This window comes from Schistocerca americana, chromosome 8, assembly GCF_021461395.2.
Source record: "Schistocerca americana isolate TAMUIC-IGC-003095 chromosome 8, iqSchAmer2.1, whole genome shotgun sequence".
NCBI lineage: Eukaryota > Metazoa > Arthropoda > Insecta > Orthoptera > Acrididae > Schistocerca > Schistocerca americana.
The window spans coordinates 100,903,810-100,927,441 of record NC_060126.1 but is presented as its reverse complement, the minus strand read 5'-3'; the positions used below and the strand labels follow the sequence as shown (position 1 = coordinate 100,927,441).

Sequence of the window (23,632 nt, the reverse complement as noted above, 5' to 3'; positions counted from 1 at the left end):
GATGGGTGGCCACAAACGGCAGAAGTGACCTTGGCTTCGTGAAGCAGCCCATGTTAACCTAGGTGTTCATTCGCTTTCTAAGGACACTACTCCATCCTCAGTCTATCGCCTTCAGTTTCATGATCTTCACATGGAACTTCGCAATAGCATCTTTGTATACACTGAGGAGATAGTCACGGCGATAGGACAGGGGTAGTTCAGCGGCTTCAGCATACAGACTCAACTGGGCTAGTGTAAAAGGCACCTGTGGCCAAGCGGATGCCACGATGGTGGATACTGTTGGGATGGTGTAAGAGGGCTTGGCATGCAGACACATAAACAAAGCACCCATAGTTGAGTTTCAAAAAGACAATGGACTGGCACAAACAGAAGAGGGTGGTTCGATCGGCACCCCAAGAAGTATCATTGAGGACATGTAGGACACTGAGGAACCGCGAACAGCGGGCTGCCAGGCAAGATACATGGGAGGACCAGGAGTGTTCCCTATAGAGCATGAGTCCCAGGAATTTTGTAGTTTCAATAAACAGAAGGCCAACAGCCCCAAGATGTAAAGATAGTGGCAGAAACCACTTGCGTCCCCAGAAATTCATACAGATGGTTTTGTCAGTGGAAAACCAAAAGCCATTGTCGATGCTCCAGGAGTGAGGACGATCAAGACAGCGCTGAAGACACCACTCAGAGAGACAGGTCCGTAGAAAACTGCAATAGACGGCAAAATCATCAACAAAAAGGAAGCCGGAGATGCCCGGTGGGAGACAGGCCATGATAGGGTTACTGGCGATAGAGAAGAGGATGACACTCAGGACAGAACCCTGAGGCACACCATTTTCCTGGATAAAGATGTCCAACAAGACAGAACCCACACGCACCTTGAAAATTCAAACTTGTAAAAATGACTGAAGGAAACAGGGCAGGCAGCCACAGAAGACCCACGCATAAAGAGCACGGAGGATACCAGTTCTCCAGCAGACGTAGGTGGTCTTCTCCAAATCGAAAACATGGCCATAGTCTGGGATTTCTGCAGAAAACCATTCATGACATGGGTGGACGAAGTAACAAAATTGTCAACTGCAGAATGCCATGCTTGAAATCCACATTGTGCATTCATCAGTACATTGCAAGACTCGAGCCACGATAACAGCCGGGCATGAATCATACATTCCACCACCTTGCAAACGCAGCTGGTAAGAGACATGAGGCGGTAGCTAGAAGGAAGGTTTTTGCCCTTACCGTGCTTAGGTATGGGTAAGACGGTGGCTTCATGCCAGCACATGCGGGAAATGTGCCCTCTGCCCAGATGTGGTTGTACGTGTTAAGCAAAAACTGCTTGCCTGCAAGAGAAAGTTGCTGCAACACCTGAATGTGGATGGTGTCCGGCCCTGGGGCAGAGGATCGGGAAAAACAGAGCATTATCTAGCTCCCTCATAGTGCTGGCGGCATTGTAGCACTCATAATTCGGGGAAGAGAAGTGTATCACCCAAGCCTCCTCTGCTAGTTTCCAATGGAGTGATGGTGGGAAGTGCTCAAAACTTCCGCAAAATGGTGGCCCAAGGTGTTGGAGATAGCAATAGGGTCCACGATAACATCGTCTGCTACTATGAGTTTGGAAATGGAGGAATGGATCTTTGTCCCAGAGAGCCATCGGACGTTGGCCCACACGACAGAGGAAGGGGTGGACCTGTTAAAAGAACAGTGAATGAAATCCAGCTAGCTCATTAGCTATCCCGAAGAACTCAACGACACTTTGCATGCACCTGTTTATAATGAATGCAGTTTGCCATCGTAGGACGACGGTTACAAATGTGGAGAGCATGTCTCCGTGCACGAATTGCATTGCGGCATGACTCAGTCTACCAAGGGACTGGGACAAGACATGGTAAAGAGGAATGGAATGTTCTGCAGCAGTAAGGATAACGTTGGTGAGATAGTCCACCTGGGCATTGCAACTGGGGAAATCTTGTTCTTTGAAGGTCACCAGGGAGGAATAAATCTGCCAGTCAGCCTTAGTAAGCTGCCATTTTGGCATGTACACGGATGGAGTAGGAGTCAGCAAACTGAGAGCACACAGGAACTGCTCACTCGAGTAGGTGTCAGAAAGAACAGACCACTCAAGACCACGGGCAAGCTGGACAGTGCACACGGAGAGGTTCAAATGGGAATAGGTGTGCGAGGAGTCAGAAAGGAAAGTGGGTGCTCCAGTGTTAAGATAGAAGAGGTTAAGTTGATTAAGAAGGTCAGCCATGAGGGCACATCTGACAGGTCGTGGGAGAACCCCAAACGGGATTATGTGCATTAACGTCATCGAGTAGTAAAAATGAGGGAGGTAGCTGCCCAATAAGCTGAAAGAAGTCTACACTGGTGACAAGGAACAATGGATGTACATAAATGGTACAGAGGGAAAAAGTCAGTAGGCAAACTGCAACACCTTGAAGACAGGTAGTCAGAGAGATGGGTTGACTATGAATGTCGTCCCATACAAGCAGCACGACACCCCCACGAGACGGAATGCCGACCTCAGGGGAAGGTCAAAATGAACGGCAAGTAATGTGAAAGCTCAAAGCGATCGTGAGAGTGCAATTTTGTTTGCTGAACGCACGAGTACAAGAGGATGCTGCAAACAGCTGAAAATCCTCTTTGTGGGACCAATGGCTGCGAATGTTCCATTGAAGGACAGCCATGAGGAGGAAGAGTGTAGGGGGGTGTCAACTCGGCAGCCGCCGAGTGACAGCCGGTGTCGATTCACTACTACAGGGCACAGAAGCAACAGGATCCCGTTCCGTGAGGTCCACAGAAGCATCGGCTTGCTTGTGCAGTCAGTCCATGGAGTCCAACGCTGAAAAACAGTTGGTGGTGCGCACCGGCGAGACAGAGGCTGGCCCGACTAAGGTACCACACGCTAACAGCGTCGAAATGGATCTTCGAGTTGGCGAAGGGGAAGACCGTCTGCCTTTGGTGGACTACTTCATGCCTTTCCGGTTAGATAAAGACTTGGGTGTTGTTTGGCTGGAGGGACGGAAGTATCCCTTCTGTTCGGTTGTGTAGCTGATGACTTTGTCCCTTGAGGCGAGAGTTTGATGGCTTGTTGCACACCTGGATGGGGAGGAAGGCAAAGCTACCTTGACACTGGGCAATTTCCGAACCTCAGAGCTGAATTTGAGGTCGCATGTCTGTGTAGCCATAGCCCTCATGGAGCAAGCGGTGGCAGGAACAGAACTATAGGTGTCAGATGGGAGAACATTTGCGAGCTACTGACTAAGGCACTTTTTCCTTTACCTGAATCACTTGGACAGCCCGCTCATCGAGATACATGAGACAATCCTGAGAGGAGGTGGTATGGCTGCCATTGCAGTTGATACAGTGGGGAGGAGGAGGCAGACAATCGCCCTCGTGTGCATCCCTACCACAGGTTACACATTTGGCCGGGTGTCGACAAGACATTCGATTGTGGTTGAAACAATGACACTTGTAGCAGAGCATTGGGGTCGGAATGTGTGGTCTGACTGTGATAACATCATAGCCTGCTTTGATCTTTGACAGAAGCACCACTCTATCAAAGGTGAGAAAAAGAGAGCATGTGGGAAGAATTCAAAGTTCAAGGGGCACATGAACAGGATAGCTGTGGAGAAGCAAAGTGGCAAGCTGTTGTTGCCTGAGACTCAGAAGTAGTCTCCAAAAGCAAGGTGCCATAATATAAACGAGGGCAGGGTGTTTCACAGGGCCAGCAACTGTATCAACAACTTTCTGAATAATAAACAGATTTACCGTTATGAAGGACTAACCTGCTTCAGTACACGATACCACAAGGAACTGTGGTGCAGCTGGAAGGGTCTTTGAATCATTAGCGTCATTCAGTTTACGTTTCGTAGACAGTGATTGTGAAGATGATTGACTCATTGCGAGAAAATCCCCCCGATTGCCAGCGCCTCCAATGGCATGCTTCTTTTAACTGGGGGCCCTCTTCACAAGGGGGCGCGACTGCCTTCGGTGATTGTTCACACCTCAGGTCACACCTCCCGAACACCTGATAGAGGGACCAATCGGCAATTTGGAAGGTAGCAGCTCAGACAATCAACCATCCCTGGGCCTGGTCTGTATCAGGGGGTACATGCAAATCCTACCTGTTGACATGGGCCTGGGAATTATGCATTACCCAGTCACCTGTTATGTGTCAGACGTGTGGGCCTGCCTTCAGGAGCGCACAGGGAGGAAGGATAGGTAAAAGCAAACAAAGAAAGGAAAAGGAAATGAAAAACAAGTGATGAGACTGTTCTTATGTCAGCGACAGAAAATGCGGAACATTCCCAATAACACCCCAGACAAGGGGAAAAGGAATGCCAAGAGGACAGATATGCAGAATGGAAGAGAAAGGATGCTGCTAAGGCTGGGAACCTGTGGTAGCCAAGTACGAACCTCCCCCCAAAGAGTGTCAAGTGCCTTGGGCAGGGAGGGGAGGGGGTGCCACCAGCACAAAGCTAGGCTACCAGAGCAATAGCTGAAAGCAAATTCCAGTAGGTAAAAGAGAAAAGGGAAACAGACCATACTGAGATGAAGGGATCATCGAAGAAGGTGGCACAGGATGGGTGGCCGGCCATGGCAGACAAACGGGATGCATACCCTCTGGGGAGAACATCACACCTTTATGACAGCTGTAGTTCGGCAGCTTCTGCACAAAGATTCTCAGCTGGGCTAGTGTAGAAGGAGCCGGTGGCCAAATGGATTCCATGATTGTGAATTGTATTTAGACGGTGTAAAATGGACAGCCAGCCAGATGCATAAATGAAACACCAAAAGTCTAGATTCAAATGGACAAGGGAGGTCTGCTTGGCTCCCAGGGAAGTACTGCTTAGGACATGTAGGACATTGAAGGACCGGGTATAGCAGGCAGTCATGTAAGACACATGGGAGGACCAAGAAACTTTTCTACCATGCATGAGCCCCAGGAATTTTATAGTTTCAGCAAACAGAAGAGCACCAGGCCCAAGATGTAAAGATGGTGGAAGAAACCCAACGCACTGCCAGAAATTCATACAAATGATTTTGTCAGCGGAAAAGCGAAAGCCATTGTTGATGTTCATAGAGTAAAGACGAATGAGAGATCACTGAAGACACCGATCAAGGAGACAGGTACATATATATCTGCAATAGCTTGCAAAATCATCGATGAAAAGGGAGCTGGAGGTGCCTGGAGACTTAATGGTTATAGCAAAGAGGACAATGCTCAGGACGGAGCCCTGAGGCACGCAGTTTCTCTGGATAAAGATGTCCAACAAGGCAGAAAACACACATACCTTGAAAACTCTTGTCTTTTAAAAATTCAACAACACCAGAGGACCTCCGAGTCAGAGAAGACCGTTTGCCTTTCTTTGATTTCTTAGATGCATTACAACTGGTAGATGAAGACTCAGAGGTGTATTTACTGGAGAGATGTAAGAAGTCTTCACAGGAGTATTCCTTTTGTCCTTTCTGGCCTGCCGGATGTGAAGAATGGGATTTTGTGGCCAGGGACGTAGATTTGGTGCCTTGTTGTACAGTCAGAATAGCAGGAGATGGGGATGCTACCGTGATACTGGGGGATTTTACTGGGGATGACAAGTCTGCGTGGCCATGTCTTTTGTAAACGCGAGGCACAGCAAGAAGGGTACTAAAAGGATCAGATGGTAAACACAGGGCTTTCAACTAGCCAACAACTTGCGAGCAACAGGGTAAGGTACTTTTTCCTTTAGCCTGATCTCCTGTATGGCCCACTCAAGACCCATGACACTCACGGGAAGAGACGACATGGTCCCCATTAGCAACACATCGGGTTTGGAATGTACGGTCAAACTGTGATGATTTTATATCTTGCTTTGATCTTCAATGGAAGCACTAATCATTCAAAAGTGAGAAAGAGAGTGCACAAAGGAACTAAGGTGCCATCAACAGTTTTCATTACTCGATGGACAAACAGGACTGAAAGCCTATGCGATACCAGTGTCATTTTATGTCACCTACAATGGTTTTTCCCATGAGCATTGCTCCATTAAGTGTTAAAGTTGGGAAATTTTATAATTATGTAAAGAAAGTTGGGTGCAAATTAATATTACCAACATAGGAAACCAGATGGGACAAATTCTGCAAAGAGTAAGAAAACTTCAATTCTGAGAATGTACTGTAATACAAATATGAATCAGACACAGAATCTCAAATAAAACTTTACAACTGAGTAGTTTAAATAAGAGTCCTTCATGAGTCAAAACTAAAGTCAGAGTATTCCTTGTGTGTTCATTAAGCAATGTCTCAAGCCCTTTGAACATTATCGTCAAACATTTCTTTCCTTATGAATTTTAGTCTGTCTGATCACTGGCCGATATACATGCTGCATGCTCAACTTATGGAAGATAGCAACCGTGTCATCACTAAGAAGTAATAATGGAACAATTAGTACCACTGCGAACTGGTGGGTATTCTTGTCCGGGAAAAAAGCAGTTGTTGGCCATGGAGCAATGCACCACTTTCTTCTATCTCAATGGTTTGGAGGACATGAAAAAGCTTGAATATTGGGCATTATCACTTACAGGTTCTTGTTCATTACTCTCAACAGCTGTTTTTCCAACTGGCTCAACTTTCCTTCTTGCCGGTGAGACAAAACATACAAGGAGATAGAATCACCTGTGCTATACCTTTGGTTCCTGCAAACATTACAGTGTGAATGCACGATCCGGTACCAATGAGAAAAATACATCCTTCCCTTGGATTTGAATGTTCAGGAAAGTGTCTTGAATGTTTTGAATCATTCACTATGTTGGATACATTTTCACTTGACGGTACAGAGTGAGCAAATGTTATATTTCCTGCTACAGTGACTTATCCTTTCAAGAGCCTGTTGGATAGTGTAAATTTCCAAGTCATAAATTACTCACATTGGGGACACTGAGCTTCAGGATCTTATACGAAAGAATAACCATTTGACATTTTCAAAAGCTGATTGGGCTTTTTAATTGGCCAGTGTGGCTACTTGAGTCACCCGATTTGGAGCTTAATATTTGTCACTTCTCAAGGCATTCTCATTCCTGAATTCTGAATTGTTTTGTTGCATGCAGCCCTTTTCTGAACTACCAAGCAAAAGACGGATCAGCAGGTTTACTGTACATAAATGACTGCGGCGGTAACATGTCTCAGTCCTCAAAATGCAGTCCCTCATCAGTCTCGAAACGTTGGATACAGGGCTAGTTTCATAGACACTATTTGCTAACCAAATACCCTTATTGTGGGCAACAATACCTTTAAATGTCTACTTTGGAGAGCTATATAAAGTAAAGCTGTGTTCAAGTCTGGACTTTAGGATGTTTCAAATTCTTGAGATCAGTAAGCCTAGACAAAAAATGAAACAGTTGCTGAAATTTTTAAAACGGTAACTATCATGTCAATGGCAAGAAGATAAAAAAATGTGCACAGTTAAAAATCAACAAAATGGGTTCCTTATGAGAATTTAAAATCAATTTTCGTATCCACTGTTTCATCGCCTTAAGCTTATGTTGCTGTGAACAAGCTCAGACTGGATGAAGAGCAGGAACTTGAGAAATATACAATTAATAAGTAGAGTTCAACTGGACTGCTTACTTTGGATGTAATGCTATTAATGGAAATGGCGAAAGTGATGCTAAGAACTTTTCCTTGGGTACACTGCTCTCTAGCAGTATTGACATGACATAGCATGTGTCTGATTCAGTAACCTAAACTGCAATGACACATGAAGGCTAGTGCAATAAGGTGAAGACATTCTTATTTTCCCCATTTATGAAGTTGTTAAAACATTGGTTCAAAATGGCATTTTTGAATAAGAATGTTGTGACTGTTCCACTCAGAGTTTTGTAACTTTTGGACTCTTGTATAATCTTAGAAGCTCTGATGTTCCATATCACAATTGTTAGACAATTATTATTTGAATTTGCTTGAAAGTTCCTACAATGGTTAATCACTGCAATCCCGTGAGAATTCAACTCACTCATCTACTTTTCCTAATGTCAATTTTACTTTGAGTGTGCCATCTCTTAGGCCTCAAAACAATTATTTCTAGATACAATTCATTCCTGCTGTCACGCAAGCTGACACTTTCTCACTTGCTTTGAACATTTATGTTTCATTGGTTGAAGTTTGGTCCCTCAATTTCATCCTGTATTTACTGAAAAGAAACACCCTCCAACTAAGGCATCTGTCCAGGAAGTTCTTAGACAGATTTTATTCTTGGCTTACATCAGCATGGTAATTACAGGTGCAGCTTGAACTAACAACTGTGAACCTGATGTCCATTCAAGCAGGCAGTGTTAAATAATGGATGTGTGGCCATAATGTGTTGACGTTGTTGCACAAATCATAATGAGTAACATCTATAAATCAAGTATGTGCAGAATCTATCCCATACAGCTTGATTCCCAAACGAAAGCAATGACTCGTACACACCTGCCATGACTCAACAAATGCCAAATGCAGAAAGTCTTTTCTGGTGGAAATCATCCCAAGTGACAAGACTTGGCATTATCAATTTAAACCTACCAGAAAACAACAAAAGTGCAGAAATTCACTCCAAGGATCAATACTGTGATGGCATAACTGACACTCGAGTCAATGTGAGGTGTGAGTTAAAACAACATCCCACAGGACTTTTCTGGCAGTTTCACTTTGTTTTATGAATATTCTGCGTGTTTTGCTCAAATGGAGTAGGGAGGGCTAAAATCACTATCTCAACTTTTCTCTTTTTTTTATTAATCCAGTCTAAACTTTTTGTATGCACTGATGGGGTACTGCTGAAAAATTATTAAACACTTTATATATATCACTGGAAACTCCAGGTAGGAATATCAACAATGTACAAAAAGACAAATTGCTGCTTACCATGAAGATTAAGGATCACACATTAAGTTGTAGACAGGTGCAATTAATAAGACACTTACACATAAACTTACAGTCCCAGTCTTTGTCATAAAAAGACACACACATGCCATTCATTCACATAAACAAGCACACCTCACACACACATACCACTGACTTCATCTCGGGTCAGAATTTCTGGTCCTCCCTTCACGCAGCACGCATACCGCCAACTCCGGCACGGCAGGCCCGAGCAGTTAGAGTTGGCAGTGATGTATGCGTTGTGTGTACTTGCTTGTGTGAATAAATAATTTGTGTGTGTCTCTTTCTGACAATGGCTGTGGCCAAAAGCTTATGTATAAGTGTCTTAAATGTGCCTGTCTGCAACTTAACAAGTAATCTTTACAGTAAGTATTACTCTGTCTTTTCCTAAATTGTTTGTATATATGTTTATAAGTAGAACTAAACATTTTGCCTCCTGAAGGTAAGTTCTGACCAGCAATTCTGTATCTCTTGGCTGTATTTTCCTTTGACGCAGAAACTTAACTGTTTCACCCAAGTGATGTTTAAATTGAGGATATACGTAAGGAACCTGCAGCTGATAAAGAAACAGATTTCACATTTTTTATTCATGTTACTACTATTCTACTATTCAAGAGGGGGAGGGAGAGGGGGTGGCGGAGGGAGAGGGGGAGGGGGAGGGGGGAGGGAGAGGGGGAGGGGGGAGGGAGAGGGGGAGGGGGGAGGGAGGGAGGAAGGGGGAGGGAGAGAGAGAGATTTTTTTTTATAAATATGAATGAAGAAAAGAGGCAACTCCACTGTGTATCCAGTAATGTTCACTATTCTTCAATATAACGAGAAAATGAATAATTACATCAAAATATAAAAAAAGATCTAACATACTAAACAACACTGAATGCATAAGAAGACTAAATGACACTACTTACTCTTGTTTCTTCCTACCTGACTGTCATTTTAAGATCAATACACTTTTTCCACATGTTACACTATTACAGTTTCACTAGTGAACTGATAACTGAGGATTATGCTACACATTTAGTCTTATTTTCATCTGAAGTGTTTCTTTTCTCTAGTACTCCTTAAGCATTCAGTAGCCTACTTGCAGCCTACTTCCTTAGTTGCACTGCTTAAGCTCTTCTGCTTTAAGTCTGAAATCCTTGGAAATCTTTAACACTTTTCCTAAATGTATTTCCACTTTTCCTAAATGTATTTCTAATTTTTGTGACTCAGAAGTTCGACTTCTCCAGATCTATCTTGACTTGCTTCATCCACAGGATTGTTGTTGTTGTCGTCTTTATTATTATTATTATTATTTATTACTGGCCAATACTATAATGCCACATTAAATCAATGCTAAGCCTTTCAAGTCAATATTATGTACAAGGACATTCCAAAACATAATACCAGCTGCAAATAATATTTTATTTATTACTATACTTTTGTAGAATTCCACAATCACCAACAAAACAAAAAAGTAATTTATGAACAGCACAAATAAATTAACTTACTTTTACGGAAGCGGTTTCCTTGGTTAGGATTTGTGAAAGCAGGTTGGCTTGTTGTCACTACATATGTTGGAACCACCATTGCCATACCAGCAGCATACTGTGGTGTTTGAGGTCTTGATGGTGTTGGTGTACTGGGTGACCTCTGCAATAAGAAAGAAAATCTTGTAGTTCTATATAACTATGTTGAAACCTACAAGAACTGGAGTTACAGAATGGTATGATATTTTTAGACAATACCAACTCAAAATAACCATGCAATCATGGCACTCAGTGCAAACGAAACGCTGGTAACAGACACAAGAAACTAGATTGCTACAGATATATATTCATTTGTTAACATCCCTGTACTAGTCTAGAATTTATACATTATTCACACTTGAAAGGCATTGCTTTGGGAGAGATTACAGCTACCTTGTTATATGGTAACAACTTGCTATCTTGTCCAACAGGGAGGAATTACATACGTGAGAAGTATTACTGGTCTTTAGCTACATAATATTTTATTTTCAATACACAAACAGGGTATTTAACACACTGTAAGATTCTTGAAATTTCTGTTTTGGTGTTAATTCTGGAGTTACCCCAAAAAAGTACATTCAATGCCGTGATACGTAAAGTTTAATAAATGACTATGAATGTCACAAGAACTGAATAAAGAAATGTTAAGAGTTAGGTATCTATCAACAACATCATTAATATGAAAGGGATAGATTGCTGATCACCTCATGGAGGTGGTGTTGAGTTGCAGACCGGCACAATGGTGAAGCCTGGTAACACACAAGCTCCTAGATCTATCTCTATACCCTGTGAATCACAGAAGTGCATAATAAATGGTACCTCCCACTGTACAGTTATTAGGGCTTTTTCCCATTCCACACACATGTCGAGAGCAATTCGGACAAAGTCGTTCCTCCAACTGCCAATTGGGTTCCGGTGCCTGGAGATTGTGGTAAAATATGAGCGAGTTGTGCTTGTGCGTGTGCGCACATTTATGTTTCTATTTCAGAAGCAGAATTTTGTTTGTAAGCTTAATATTTTAGCTGTCTCTTCATTGCCTCCTTTACGTGGTAGGCAGCAATCCATCCTTTTCATATTATTGTAACAATATTATGAAAAGGAAAGCTGCTACTCATCATATAGCAAAGATATTGAGTTGCAGATAGGCATAACAAAAAGACTGTCACAAATAAAGTGTTCGGCCAGTAAGGTCTTCGTCAAAAATAGATGACAAGACACACACATACACGCTCACGCAAACACAACTCTCACACACGACTGCAGTCTCAGGCAACTGAGGCCACACTGCAAGCAGCAGCACCGATGCATGATGGGACTGGCAAATGAGTGGGGATCAGGAGGCTGGGACAGGAAGAGGAGGGATAGTAGGGTAGAGGTGGCAGACAGTGAGGTGCTGCTGGGGAGCACACAAGAACGAGGTGGAGAGAGGGTAGGGCAGCTACATGCAGTCGGCATGTTAGATGGAGGGCAGCATGGATGTGAGGAGGGAACTAGCAGAAAAGGAGAGAAGTAAAAACACTGGGTGCAATGGTGGAATGAGGGCTGTGTAGTACTGGAATGGGAGCAGAGAAGGGTTGGATGGAAGAGAACAATGACTAACAAACGTTTGGGCCAGGAGGGTTACAGGAATGTACAGGGCTATTACAAATGATTGAAGCGATTTCATAAATTCACTGTAGCTCCATTCATTGACATATGGTCACGACACACTACAGATACGTAGAAAAAAATCAAAGTTTTGTTCGGCTGAAGCCGCACTTCAGGTTTCTGCCGCCAGAGCGCTCGAGAGCGCAGCGAGACAAAATGGCGACAGGAGCCGAGAAAGCGTATGTCGTGCTTGAAATGCACTCACATCAGTCAGTCATAACAGTGCAACGACACTTCAGGACGAAGTTCAACAAAGATCCACCAACTGCTAACTCCATTCGGCGATGGTATGCACAGTTTAAAGCTTCTGGATGCCTCTGTAAGGGGAAATCAACGGGTCGGCCTGCAGTGAGCGAAGAAACGGTTGAACGCGTGCGGGCAAGTTTCACGCGTAGCCCGCGGAAGTCGACGAATAAAGCAAGCAGGGAGCTAAACATACCACAGCCGTTTACAATTGCTACAAGCCCTGACACCCGATGACAAAGTCAAACGATTTGAATTTTTGGCGCGGTTGCAACAGCTCATGCAAGAGGATGCGTTCAGCGCAAAACTTGTTTTCAGTGATGAAGCAACATTTTTTCTTAATGGTGAAGTGAACAGACACAATGTGCAAATCTGGGCGGTAGAGAATCCTCACGCATTCGTACAGCAAATTCGCAATTCACCAAAAGTTAACGTGTTTTGTGAAATCTCACGGTTTAAAGTTTACGGCCCCTTTTTTTCTGTGAAAAAAACGTTACAGGACACGTGTATCTGGACATGCTGGAAAATTGGCTCATGCCACAACTGGAGTCCGACAGCGCCGACTTCATCTTGCAACAGGATGGTGCTCCACCGCACTTCCGTCATGATGTTCGGCATTTCTTAAACAGGAGATTGGAAAACCGATGGAGCGGTCATGGTGGAGATCATGATCAGCAATTCATGTCATGGCCTCCATGCTCTCCTGACTTAACCCCATGCGATTTCTTTCTGTGGGGTTATGTGAAAGATTCAGTGTTTAAACCTCCTCTACCAAGAAACGTGCCAGAACTGCGAGCTTGCATCAACGATGCTTTCGAACTCATTGATGGGTACATGCTGCGCCGAGTGTGGGAGGAACTTTATTATCGGCTTGATGTCTGCTGAATCACTAAAGGGGCACATATCGAACATTTTTGAATGCCTAAAAAAACTTTTTGAGTTTTTGTATGTGTGTGCAAAGCATTGTGAAAATATTTCAAATAATAAAGTTATTGTAGAGCTGTGAAATCGCTTCAATCATTTGTAATAACCCTGTAGGATATATTGCAGGGAAGGTTCCCACCTGTGCAATTCAGAAAAGCTGGTGTTGTCGGGAAGGATCCATATGGCACAGGCTGTAAAGCAGACATTGAAATGAAGGATGTCATGTTTGGCAGCGTGCTCAGCAACAGGGTGGTCCACTTGTTTCTTGGGCACAGTTTGTTGGTGGCCATTCATGCAGACAGACAGCTTGTTGGTTGTCATGCCCACACAGAAAGTAGCACAGTGGTTGCAGCTCAGCTTGTAGATCACACGAATGGTTTCACAAGTTGCCCTGGCTTTGATGGGATAGATGTTGTTTGTGACAAGATTGGAGTATGTGGTGGTGGAAGGATGTATGGGACAGGTCTTGACTCTAGGTCTACTACAGGGGTATGAGCCATGAGGTAAGGGGTTGGGTGCAGAGGTTGTGTAGGGATGGAAGAGTATATTGTGTAGGCCTGATGGATGGCAGAATACCACTGTGGGAGGGGTAGGAAGGAGAGCTGGCTGGACGTTTCACATTTCAGGGTATGACGAGAGGTAGGCGAAACACTGGTGGAGAATGCAACTCAGCTGCTCCAATCCTGGATGGTACTGAGTTACTTAGGGAATGTTCCTCGGTAGATAGATGGTGGGACATTGTAAGGTGGCGAGAGACTGGAAAGATAAGGCACAGGAAATTTGTTTCTGTACAAGGTTGGGAGAACAATTATGATTTGTGAAGGCTTCAGCGAGACCCTCAGTATATTACGAGGGGGATTGCTCGTCACTGCAGATGTGATTACCATGGGTGGCTAGGCCGTATGGAAGGACATCTTGGTATGGAACAGGGTGGAAGCTGTCGAAGTGGAGGTACTGCTGTTGGTTAGTAGGTTTGATACGGGCAGGACGGACGTACGGATATAGCATTCTTTGAGGTGGAGGTCAACATCTAGGAAGGTGGGTTGTTGGGTTGAGTAGGGCCAGGTGAAGCAAATGGGGGAGAAGTAGTTGAGGTTCTGTAGGAACGTGAGTGTCCTCACCCTCGATTCAGATCGCAAAGGTGTCGTCAATGAATATGAATCATGTGAGGAGTTTAGGATTCTGGGTGTTTAGGAAGGATTCCTGTAGATGGCCCACGAATAGGTTGGCATAAAATCGTGCCATGTGGGTGCCCACAGCCGTACCCTGGATTTGTTTGTAGGTAATGCCTTCAAAGGACAAGTAATTCTGGGTGAGGATATAGTTGGTCATGGCGACTGGGAAGGAGGTTGTTGTCCTGGAATCGATTAGGTGTTGGGAAAAGTAGAGTTCAATAGCAGTAAGGCCATGGGCATTAGGGATGTTAGTCTAATGGGAGATGACATCAATAGTGATGAGCCTGACAGGGATGAGGGTAGAATCCACTTAACTTTCATCAAGGCAGTTCAACATTTCATTCAGTGAGGGACATTACACATGACCACACATGCGTGACCATATGAAGAACTTTACCCCACCCTGCAAGATAAGCACTCTTTCACTTTCCCAAATCTCTCAGTTGTGGACAAAAGCTGTTATTGAGACAAGTACACAATTTATAGATGGACTACACTATAATCTGATGGAAATTTTTCAATACAAATCATGAATGACACAGCAGGCTAATGTGTGATTAAAATAGCTTGTGATTTTTAACAGCCTAACATCGAGTGAGCAGGAGGTGGGGTGTAGCATTAACACAGACACATACCAGGAATGTATGCCACACAGACCTAACCAATACTCTATAAAATATACAGCTGTTTACAGTGGGTGAACAATGGGGCCAACTATACCGGTCCAACAGTTAGTGGCACAAGAGGGAGGATGACTCACTGTGGACATTACAAAAGTAATAGTATCATTTCCCCTCCTGCGAGTTGATACCTCAAAAGTAGCAAGTTACATGAGGCTAATCACATTCTACTACGACAGAATTACATCTGAATGCTTACATTATTACAGATACATGGATCTCAGTGAAAGTATTGAGTGTAGCTGGGGTTCTTATGCTACTGTCTCACCTCCATGAAACAAAAGTAATAATGGTATCCAATCTAATCTAACGCTACAGTTATAAAACTGTTGGAAGATATAAGGACATCTATTGTTATGAGAACACTAACTGCCATACACAAAGATTCAACATCTATATTTCTACTGATTCAGTTTTAAAGTAGCCCAGAATTAGTGCTCTGAGAAACTGGATTTGTTACTGAGAGCTACTCTCTTCCTATGGCCACAGTACTTCATTGGTTCATTGAATACAGACTGTACAAATTCTCTTTCAAGTGGAAATCCAGCTCCCCACACAAGACTGTGTTCTCACTAACAAGTTGCACACAGCAGAAGAGTTAATACAACAGAACTGACATTTGCAGTCACTCTTCCCCAGTTCTAATTAAATGCTGTTTAGGCTGTAGATAAAAGTAACAATTACTAAAGTTTTCAACTGACTTCAGTTAAGAAAATTATAACATATTTCATATCATTGTTAGAGGCTAACCTAGCAGCAAGGTCAAGTGCAATGAAGCACTGTAGTGAAATTTAGTTCAGTGGATTGGTTGGTTGGTTGGTTATGAGAAGGGACCAAACTAGATGGTCATCAGTCCCTCCGACATTGGAATAACTAAAACTGATAAAACCTCACACTATAAGAGGGAACTACAATGACCATAAAATTACAAACGTTTGACCGAGAAGGAAGGAAGAAGGCAGAAGAAGAGAGGGAAAGAAAGTGATGAATGACAGGAGCATGAAGGAAGAAGCACAGGTAGACAAGATAGACACTCAGGATAAAACAGACCCCATAAGGAAATGAGTGGGAAGGCAGAGGACGGGGGTGAACCACCAAGCCCAGTCGAAGCCAGTCCAATCGGGGCGAAGGGTGGAGCAAGATGGGGACTGCCATCCCACCCTTAAAGCGATAAAAACCCTCATCACGAAGAAACTGTAAAACAAAATCAGCTTTTGAGGCACTGTCAGCTAACGCCAGGGGTAGCAAGTCAGGAAAGCTAAGAGTCAGTTGTAGGGTGGTTAAGTTGGGACAGTCCAGTAAGAGGTGAACAACAGTCAACATCGATCCACAACAACAGGGAGGTGTGTCCTCACGATGGAGGAGACAACCATGAGTCAGCCAATTATGGCCAATGTGGAACCGGCAAAGGACAACAGAGGCCTTACGAGAGGCCCGTAAGGAAGACTGCCACATAGTTGTAGAATCCTTTATCGACCTGAGCTTGTTCGGCAAAGAAAGAGTGTGCCATTCTGCATTCTAGAGTCCCAAAACTAGATGACATAATGCTGAGAGAAGGTCTATTTCCAGAATGCCAATAGCAAGAGATGGCCTGTTAGTAGCCAATTTAGCCAGTCTATCACTGCCAGGGACCCCAACATGGCCTGGGGTCCAAATGAAAACCACTGAGAATCCATGTTGATTAAGGAGAGAAAGGGAGTCCTGGATAGCTATGACCAACGGGTGGCGAGGGAAGCACTGGCCGATAGCTTGCAATCTGCTCAAGAAGTCACTACAGATAGTGAAGGACAGCCCTGAGCAGAAGCGGACACGGTCCAGTGCACGCAAGATGGCTACCAATTTGCAGTAAAAACACTAAAGCCATCTGGCAACGAAGTTCTGTGGGTCTCTCATAGGTGTAAGCATAACCAGTGTGACCAGCAACCATGGAGCCATTAGTATAAATCACTTCTGAACCCTGGAATGAACTGAGGAGATAGTAGAATTGGTGGTGAAGGGCCTCAGAAGGGGCAGAATCCTCCGAATTGATGGAGAGATCAAGACAGAGCTGTGGCGGAGACACGCACCACGGAGGGGTATACGTGTGTGAGCCAAGAAAAGTGCTGGGGCTCAGAAAAGAGCGACTTAATGTGGGCAGTCATGGTAAGCCCACATCGTGGCCACCACCGTGGGAGGTTGACCTCACAGTCTGGATAGAGGAAACCAGAATTAGGGTGCATTGGGGTGCAGCAAATGCGAAGAGAGTAAGATATCAGCTGTCGTTGGCGCAAAACTCACAGCGGTGGAATCCCCACCTATGCGAGAAGGCTAATCATGGGGCTAGTCCGGAAGGCACCAGTTGCAAGTTGTACGCCACAATGGTGGATGGGGTCTAGTATCTAAATGTTGAAGGTGACGCAGACTCCCATCGCCTAAACGAGACTGGACCAGCACTTTGTACAATCACAGGAAATAGAGCGGTCTGCACCCCCTGGTGATATTGCATCTAAGAACGTTGAGATGTAACCAGCGCGTCCTCTTCAGCTGGTGAAGATGAGGGAGCTGTGCCAACTAGGCACTGAAGACCAGGCCCAAGAAGTGATGGGTGTCCACCATCTTGAGGGACTGGCCATTGAGGAACAGGTCCTGATGGGGATGGACTGTATGGCGACGGCAGAAATGTATGACATGGCTACCGAAAACTGAAAACCATGGGAGTAAGCCCAAGACTGCGCCCAGTAGATTGCCCCCTGTAGACGGCATTCTGCAGCGACCATGATGGAGGAATTGACGTAGGTACAAAAATCGTCAGCATAAAAAGAGGGGGACACTGTCAGCCCAGCAGCCGCCACCAGTCCATTAATGGCTATGAGAAAGGGAGGGACACTCACCACGGAACCCTATTTTCTTGCCGATGCAACTGCTGTAGGAGGAACCAACTTGGACCCAGAAAGAGCGACACAAAAACGTTAAGATAAAAACGGGCAGAGCGCCACGAAGGCCCCATTTGTGAAGGGCGGTGATGATGTGGCGGCGCCAGGTGGTGTCGTAGGCTTTATACAGGTCAAAGAAGACTGTAATGAGATGTTGCCGATGGGCGAAAGCTGACCGGATAGCAGACTCCAGGTGGACTAAGTTATCCACCGTAGAGCGGCCACAACGAAAACCACCTGGAGTTGTCGACAAAAGGTTGCAGGATTTAAGGATCCAAAACAGCCGCAGAATTACCAGGCATTCAAGGAGCTTGCAGAGGGTGTTGGTAAGGCTAATTGGACGGTAGCTGTACAACTGAAGAGGTGGCTTCCCAGGCTTCAACTCCGGAATAACAATGCTTTCCTCACTCCACAGACAGTTGAAAAGGGTCAGTTGAAAAGAGTCAGTATACGACAGTGGCCAGCCACCAATGTTGGAGCATTTGGTTATGTATCCAATCCGGTCCAGGAGCTGTGTCGGGACAAAGGGCGAGGGTGCTGGCAAATTCCCACTCGCTAAATGGGGCATTATAAGGCCCCAAGCAGCGAGAAAAGAAAGACAAAGGCAGTCGTTCCGAGTGCTCTTACAGGAGGAGGAGGAATGTGGGTGGATACTGAGTCAATGGTAGGCTTGGGCAAAGTGTTGAGCGAAATGCTCTGCGACAAAGTCCAGAAGGGTAAGGACAACACCACGCACAGAAATTCCTGTAATGCCGGTGGGAGGACAATGGCCAAAAATTCGCTCGAGTTTCGCCCAGACTTGTAAAGGGGGGTTGTGCAGTCCTATGGCAACCACATATCGTCTCCCAGCAAATCCGTTTCTGAAATTTGATTAGGTAACGGGCCCGGGAGCGGAATCGTTTACAGACCGGCAGGAGAGCAGAGAAGGGTGCCATTTAAAGTGTTGAAGAGCACGGCGCGGTCTTTTATGGCTGCAGCAATTTCCTGAGTCTACCAAGGGACCTCCTTTAGACGGGGGGAAACCCAAGGAACAAGCGATGGCTGAAACAGCTTCGGAAAGAATGGAGGTAGTCAAAGTCTGTGTAGACTCATGAATACTGCTGTGTGGTAGTACAGGGGGGGATGGCCGCAGAGAAGAAGGCACCCCAATCAGCTTTAGAGAAGGCCCACCTGGGAGGGTGGCGGGGCGAGATACACTGAAGGAAGTTCAAAACAATCGGGTAATTATCACTGTCACATAAGTCATCATGGACACGCCACTGAATGGAGGGAAGAAGGCCGGGACTGCAGATGATGAGGTCAACGGCAGAGAAAGTGCCGTGTGCCACTCCAAAGTGTGTGGCAGTGCCGGTGTTTAGGAGACAGAGGTCAAGCCCTGCCAGAATAGCTTCAACTGTCCTGCCCAGCGCAGTAGTTGTGTGACTACCCCAAAGAGGGTTGTGGGCATTACAGTCCCCTAGAAGCAGGAAGGGAGAAGGGAGTTGTCGAAGAAGGGTGGTTAGGGCAAGGGATATGGGCAGCGTGTCAGGCGGGAGGTAGAGATTACAAATTGTGATTGGAGTGGCCAGATGGACCCCGACAGTAATTGCTTCCAGAGTGGTATGTAGGGGAACCCATTTACTAACAATGTCCTTGCGGACCAAGGTGCAAACACCAATAGAAACCCACAAGGGGCCAATTCGGTTCAGACAAAGTGTGGAACCCACAAAGGGTGGGTGAGTAAGAATTGACAAAATGGGTCTCCAGGAGAGAAATGCAAGCAGCAGAGTACGAGGAAAGAAGGGGCTGCAACCACAGGAGGTGATGCATATATCTATTACAATTCCACTGGATGATTCTCAAGCTGGAGTCCAAATGGGAAGTGAACAGACCAGAGTCGGTCATGCCACTGAGTCGCCATCCGTTACCGATAAGGATGGGATAATGTTCATATAAGTGGGGACAGACTGTGTGTTCATTGGCTGGAGGAGGGGAAGGCAGCACCTCAGGGGGTACCAGATGTGCCCTTGGTCTTGTGTTTCTGCTTCTTCTCTTGTGAAGGAAGACAAGGGCAGACTGCAGCGAGGTCGGGCACGGAATTATACATGGCAATCTTGGCGCCCACCAGCTGCAGATTGCGCAGCCGATGTAGAGCAACAGGTCGCCTTTCAGGGGGCTGCTGGGAAGAGGAGTCTCAGGAGGGAGCTCCAGCACCTGCGGCTGCCAAAGAAGAGGAGTGTTTCTCTGACGGGGGAGGGGGAGCAGCACCCGAAGGGGTGGGTGTGGGTACTGATGGGGAGGGGGAAGGGGAGTGGGAGAGGGAGGGTGAGGAGGAGGGTGTAGGGGCGAATGGGATGGGGCTGGGAAGAAGAGGGGGTAGGAGGGGAATTGACCTAACTCAAGCAAAAGTAGAAGGTTTCATATACACCGGGCATACTGGCGAGCGTGGAGGATGCAGCGCATTACAATTTATGCAAACTGGTGCAGGAGCACAGGCACTCCCCTAATGGAGGGGGCACCCACAGTCTCCGCAGAGGGGATCATGGGGGCAGTGGGAAGACGTGTGTAAGGTTTTACATTACACCAATAGACCATCACCTTGACCTCCTCTGGGAGGGAATGCCCCTCGAAGGCCAGGATAAAGGTGCCTGTATCGGTGCGATTGTTTTTAGACCCTCATTGTACACGGCGGATAAATCGAACTCGTCGCCGCTCGAGGTTTGCGCGGAGCGCCTCATGAGTTTGGAGAAGAAGATCCCGGTGGAAAATAATGCACTGTACCAAGTTCAAAGATTGATGGGGTGCGATGGAGACTGGGACGTCACTGAAATGGTCACAAGCACGCAGGGCTTCAGACTGGGCAGCAGGAGATGGCTTTATGAGCAAAGAACCAGACTGCATTTTACTCAAGGATTCCACTTCGCCATGCGTATCTTCAATCATCTGCACAAAAAACAAAGGCATGATCATGGCAATACTTTTGCCATCTGTCCGTGTACAAACCAGGTAGCGAGAGATAGGTTTCAACCCAAGCTGGCGAGCTTGACCCTCTTCCCGAGGGGGGGAAGGCCGAAGGATAAGGAGGAGTAGTGTCGTGTCTTCTATCACTCTTACAGACGGCCACAGAATGGCCAGGATGCTGACGCTTTTGTTGCTTCATGTGCAAGGTATCCACCCTAGTACCATCCACTCCGACCAGGGGCTCGCCCCATGGGTGCCACCCAGCCACAGCAAAGGCCGTCTGGCACGGCGGCCATTGCAGGATTCTGATGCCCAAAAGTGATGACTCATTGGCATATACGAGGCGTTAACAGCTCAGGTACTACCAGTGTGATCCCTGTGTTGTCAGGGTGCTCAGCCAAGTGGGTACTTAACAGCCCCACCACATGGACTGGCTATCGTGCTGGTGACCTAGCAGGAAGGGGGCAAGGGTGCATGGGGAAAAGGGGGGGGGGGGGGGGGGGGAGAGCCTGCAACATGGAAACTAGGTTGGGAGTTCATCCCCAAATGGCTCACATGGAATGAAAAACGTTGGAAATGGAGGTCAAACCCCAAGGGGAGCAAAGGAATACATAGACAAAACACATGAATTTTTTGATGCTAATAAGATTAAGCATATTGAAAATGATCCAACCAAATAATTTCAAAATGTTTCTGATGTTTCAAAGTATACAACAAGTTGTGTGTGATGTTTAGTGGGTGTGACACTCTGCACAAATGGACCATAAGGAAACTTAAAGTCAACAAAATGAAGCAGAATCTCACATATTGACAACATCACATAGGAATGACATAACAAACACAAAAAATGCACTTGAAAATGGGAATCATTTCTCGAAACGCACTGTGCGAAAAATAAAGAAAATCGTGACTGGTAGCAGATGAGTTATTTATAAACAAACTTATTATTAAATATAATATTCACTGAATAGAAAAACTCTTAGTTATTTTTATATACAAGATAAACAGAATAGTAGTTAAATATTGGACATACAGTCTTCTCTCAGACTGTACATGAGAGTCTTTGTCCCAGACATATCTTCAATCTGTAAGTGCCACAATTCTGAATCCTGAGATTTTACGGTAACGCTCACATGAATCTACCACCATTAAACAGAGCCATAAAATAAAACAGCTGCGAGTTTCATGATACTGCAATTCTGTTACACTAACTGTTGGCTGGAACCTAACATTATTCTAAAGCGATAATATATCTCTGGCCCAGCCAAAACTCTCAATAATCTCGGGATGCAATATATCTTTTCTGTGTAGTTTCCCATATAAATGGAGTATTTCTGGCAATGAAACAAACACATATAAATCATAAAATAAAACTTTACTTACAGGAGTAAATGGTTTGGCATTGGGATTATACACAAACTCCTTTGCGTTCGGGTTTAGTGTAGACTTCTTGAGGGCATTTGACACCTTGTCAGCACTTTCTCCCTGTTCCTTATGTTCTTCCGTCTGCTGTGGCGGCTGCTGTTGCTGTGGTTGCACTGCAGCTGGCTGCTGCTGCTGCTGTGGGGGCAGTGCAGGTTGTTGTTGTTGTTGTTGTTGTTGTTGCTGCTGCTGCTGCTGGGCAGAAGGTGCTGACTGTTGCTGCTGCTGGACGAGAGGCTGCTGCTGTGGCTGTGGTGTCTGAACCTGATGCTGCAGCAATGGTTGGGAAACAGATGATGGTGGAGCAGTAGAATTTTGGTGCTGTTTCCTGTCGGAGCTATCCACTTCAGCCAGTTTGAAGTCTTGTCCAAATTTCTTCAGCTCTGCCAGTTGTTCTTCCCGACCTTCGATAGAAAAAAAACTAGAAAAACAACTATTCTCTGATTAACTGACTGTTCCACATATTATGCAAAGTTCATGGAAATAAATGTTGCACTACAGCAATGGTCATTAACCTGGTCCCTACCACCCACTTGTGAGCATTACAACTTTCTTTGTGGATGGTTGGGGGAGGGGACCAAACAGTGAGGTTATTGGTCCCAAGATCTAAGGTGGCATAAACAAGGGAGGAACCACACAAACAGCACAATAAAGTCAATAGGAAGGGACAATGGGCGTACAAATAGGTAAAAATAAAAGGGCGGGGGGAGGGGTTGGGTGGGTTTGGACTTACAGTGAGAGTATGGGTGCCCCAGAAACAGTTAGGTGGTGGAGGTTTTAAAAAGATTTACATCCGTAAACTGAGTATAGCCTCTGGCTTTCCATTCCACGAAAATGAACTACAGCACAGAGAGATATTTAGCTGACAAATCTGCAATTCTAAAATGTATACAATGATGAACACCGATGCCTAGGAAGAGACGGTTCTCAATCCTTCCATATTTTTTATATTTAAAAATCAGTACTCTGCTTTCTACAAGTCATCATTTTAGTCTCTGTCGCTTGGTCTTAACACAGATTTTGTATCCATACTCTGTCCATAATGACTCAACATTTATATTTAGTTTTTCTTACTTTAAGGTAAAAGCCACCATCAACCTCTGCCCACAAATCAGCACGAATTTAGAAAGCATCGCTCGTACACCCTCAGCTTGACTCTTTCTCACACAATATCTTGCAAACCAGGAATGAATGGCAGACAGACAGACTCCACATTCCCAGATTTCCGAAAAGCGTTTGACATGGTGCCCCACTGCAGACTGTTAAAGGTAGAAGCATATAGAATAGTTCCCATT

At 45.2% G+C, this 23,632-nt stretch overlaps 1 protein-coding gene across 1 annotated transcript in view; it reads right to left on the bottom strand.

Annotated features, from left to right (window-relative positions):
- Positions 1–23,632, bottom strand: part of LOC124545283 (ataxin-2) — a 136,276-nt gene that overhangs the window by 45,233 nt on the left and 67,411 nt on the right. The window contains exons 9-10 of the mRNA XM_047124166.1: positions 22,299–22,741; positions 10,377–10,518 (exon numbers count right to left, since the gene is read on the bottom strand). Coding sequence (XP_046980122.1) covers positions 10,377–10,518; positions 22,299–22,741 — 585 coding nt within the window. The remainder of the gene's footprint in view (positions 1–10,376; positions 10,519–22,298; positions 22,742–23,632) is intronic.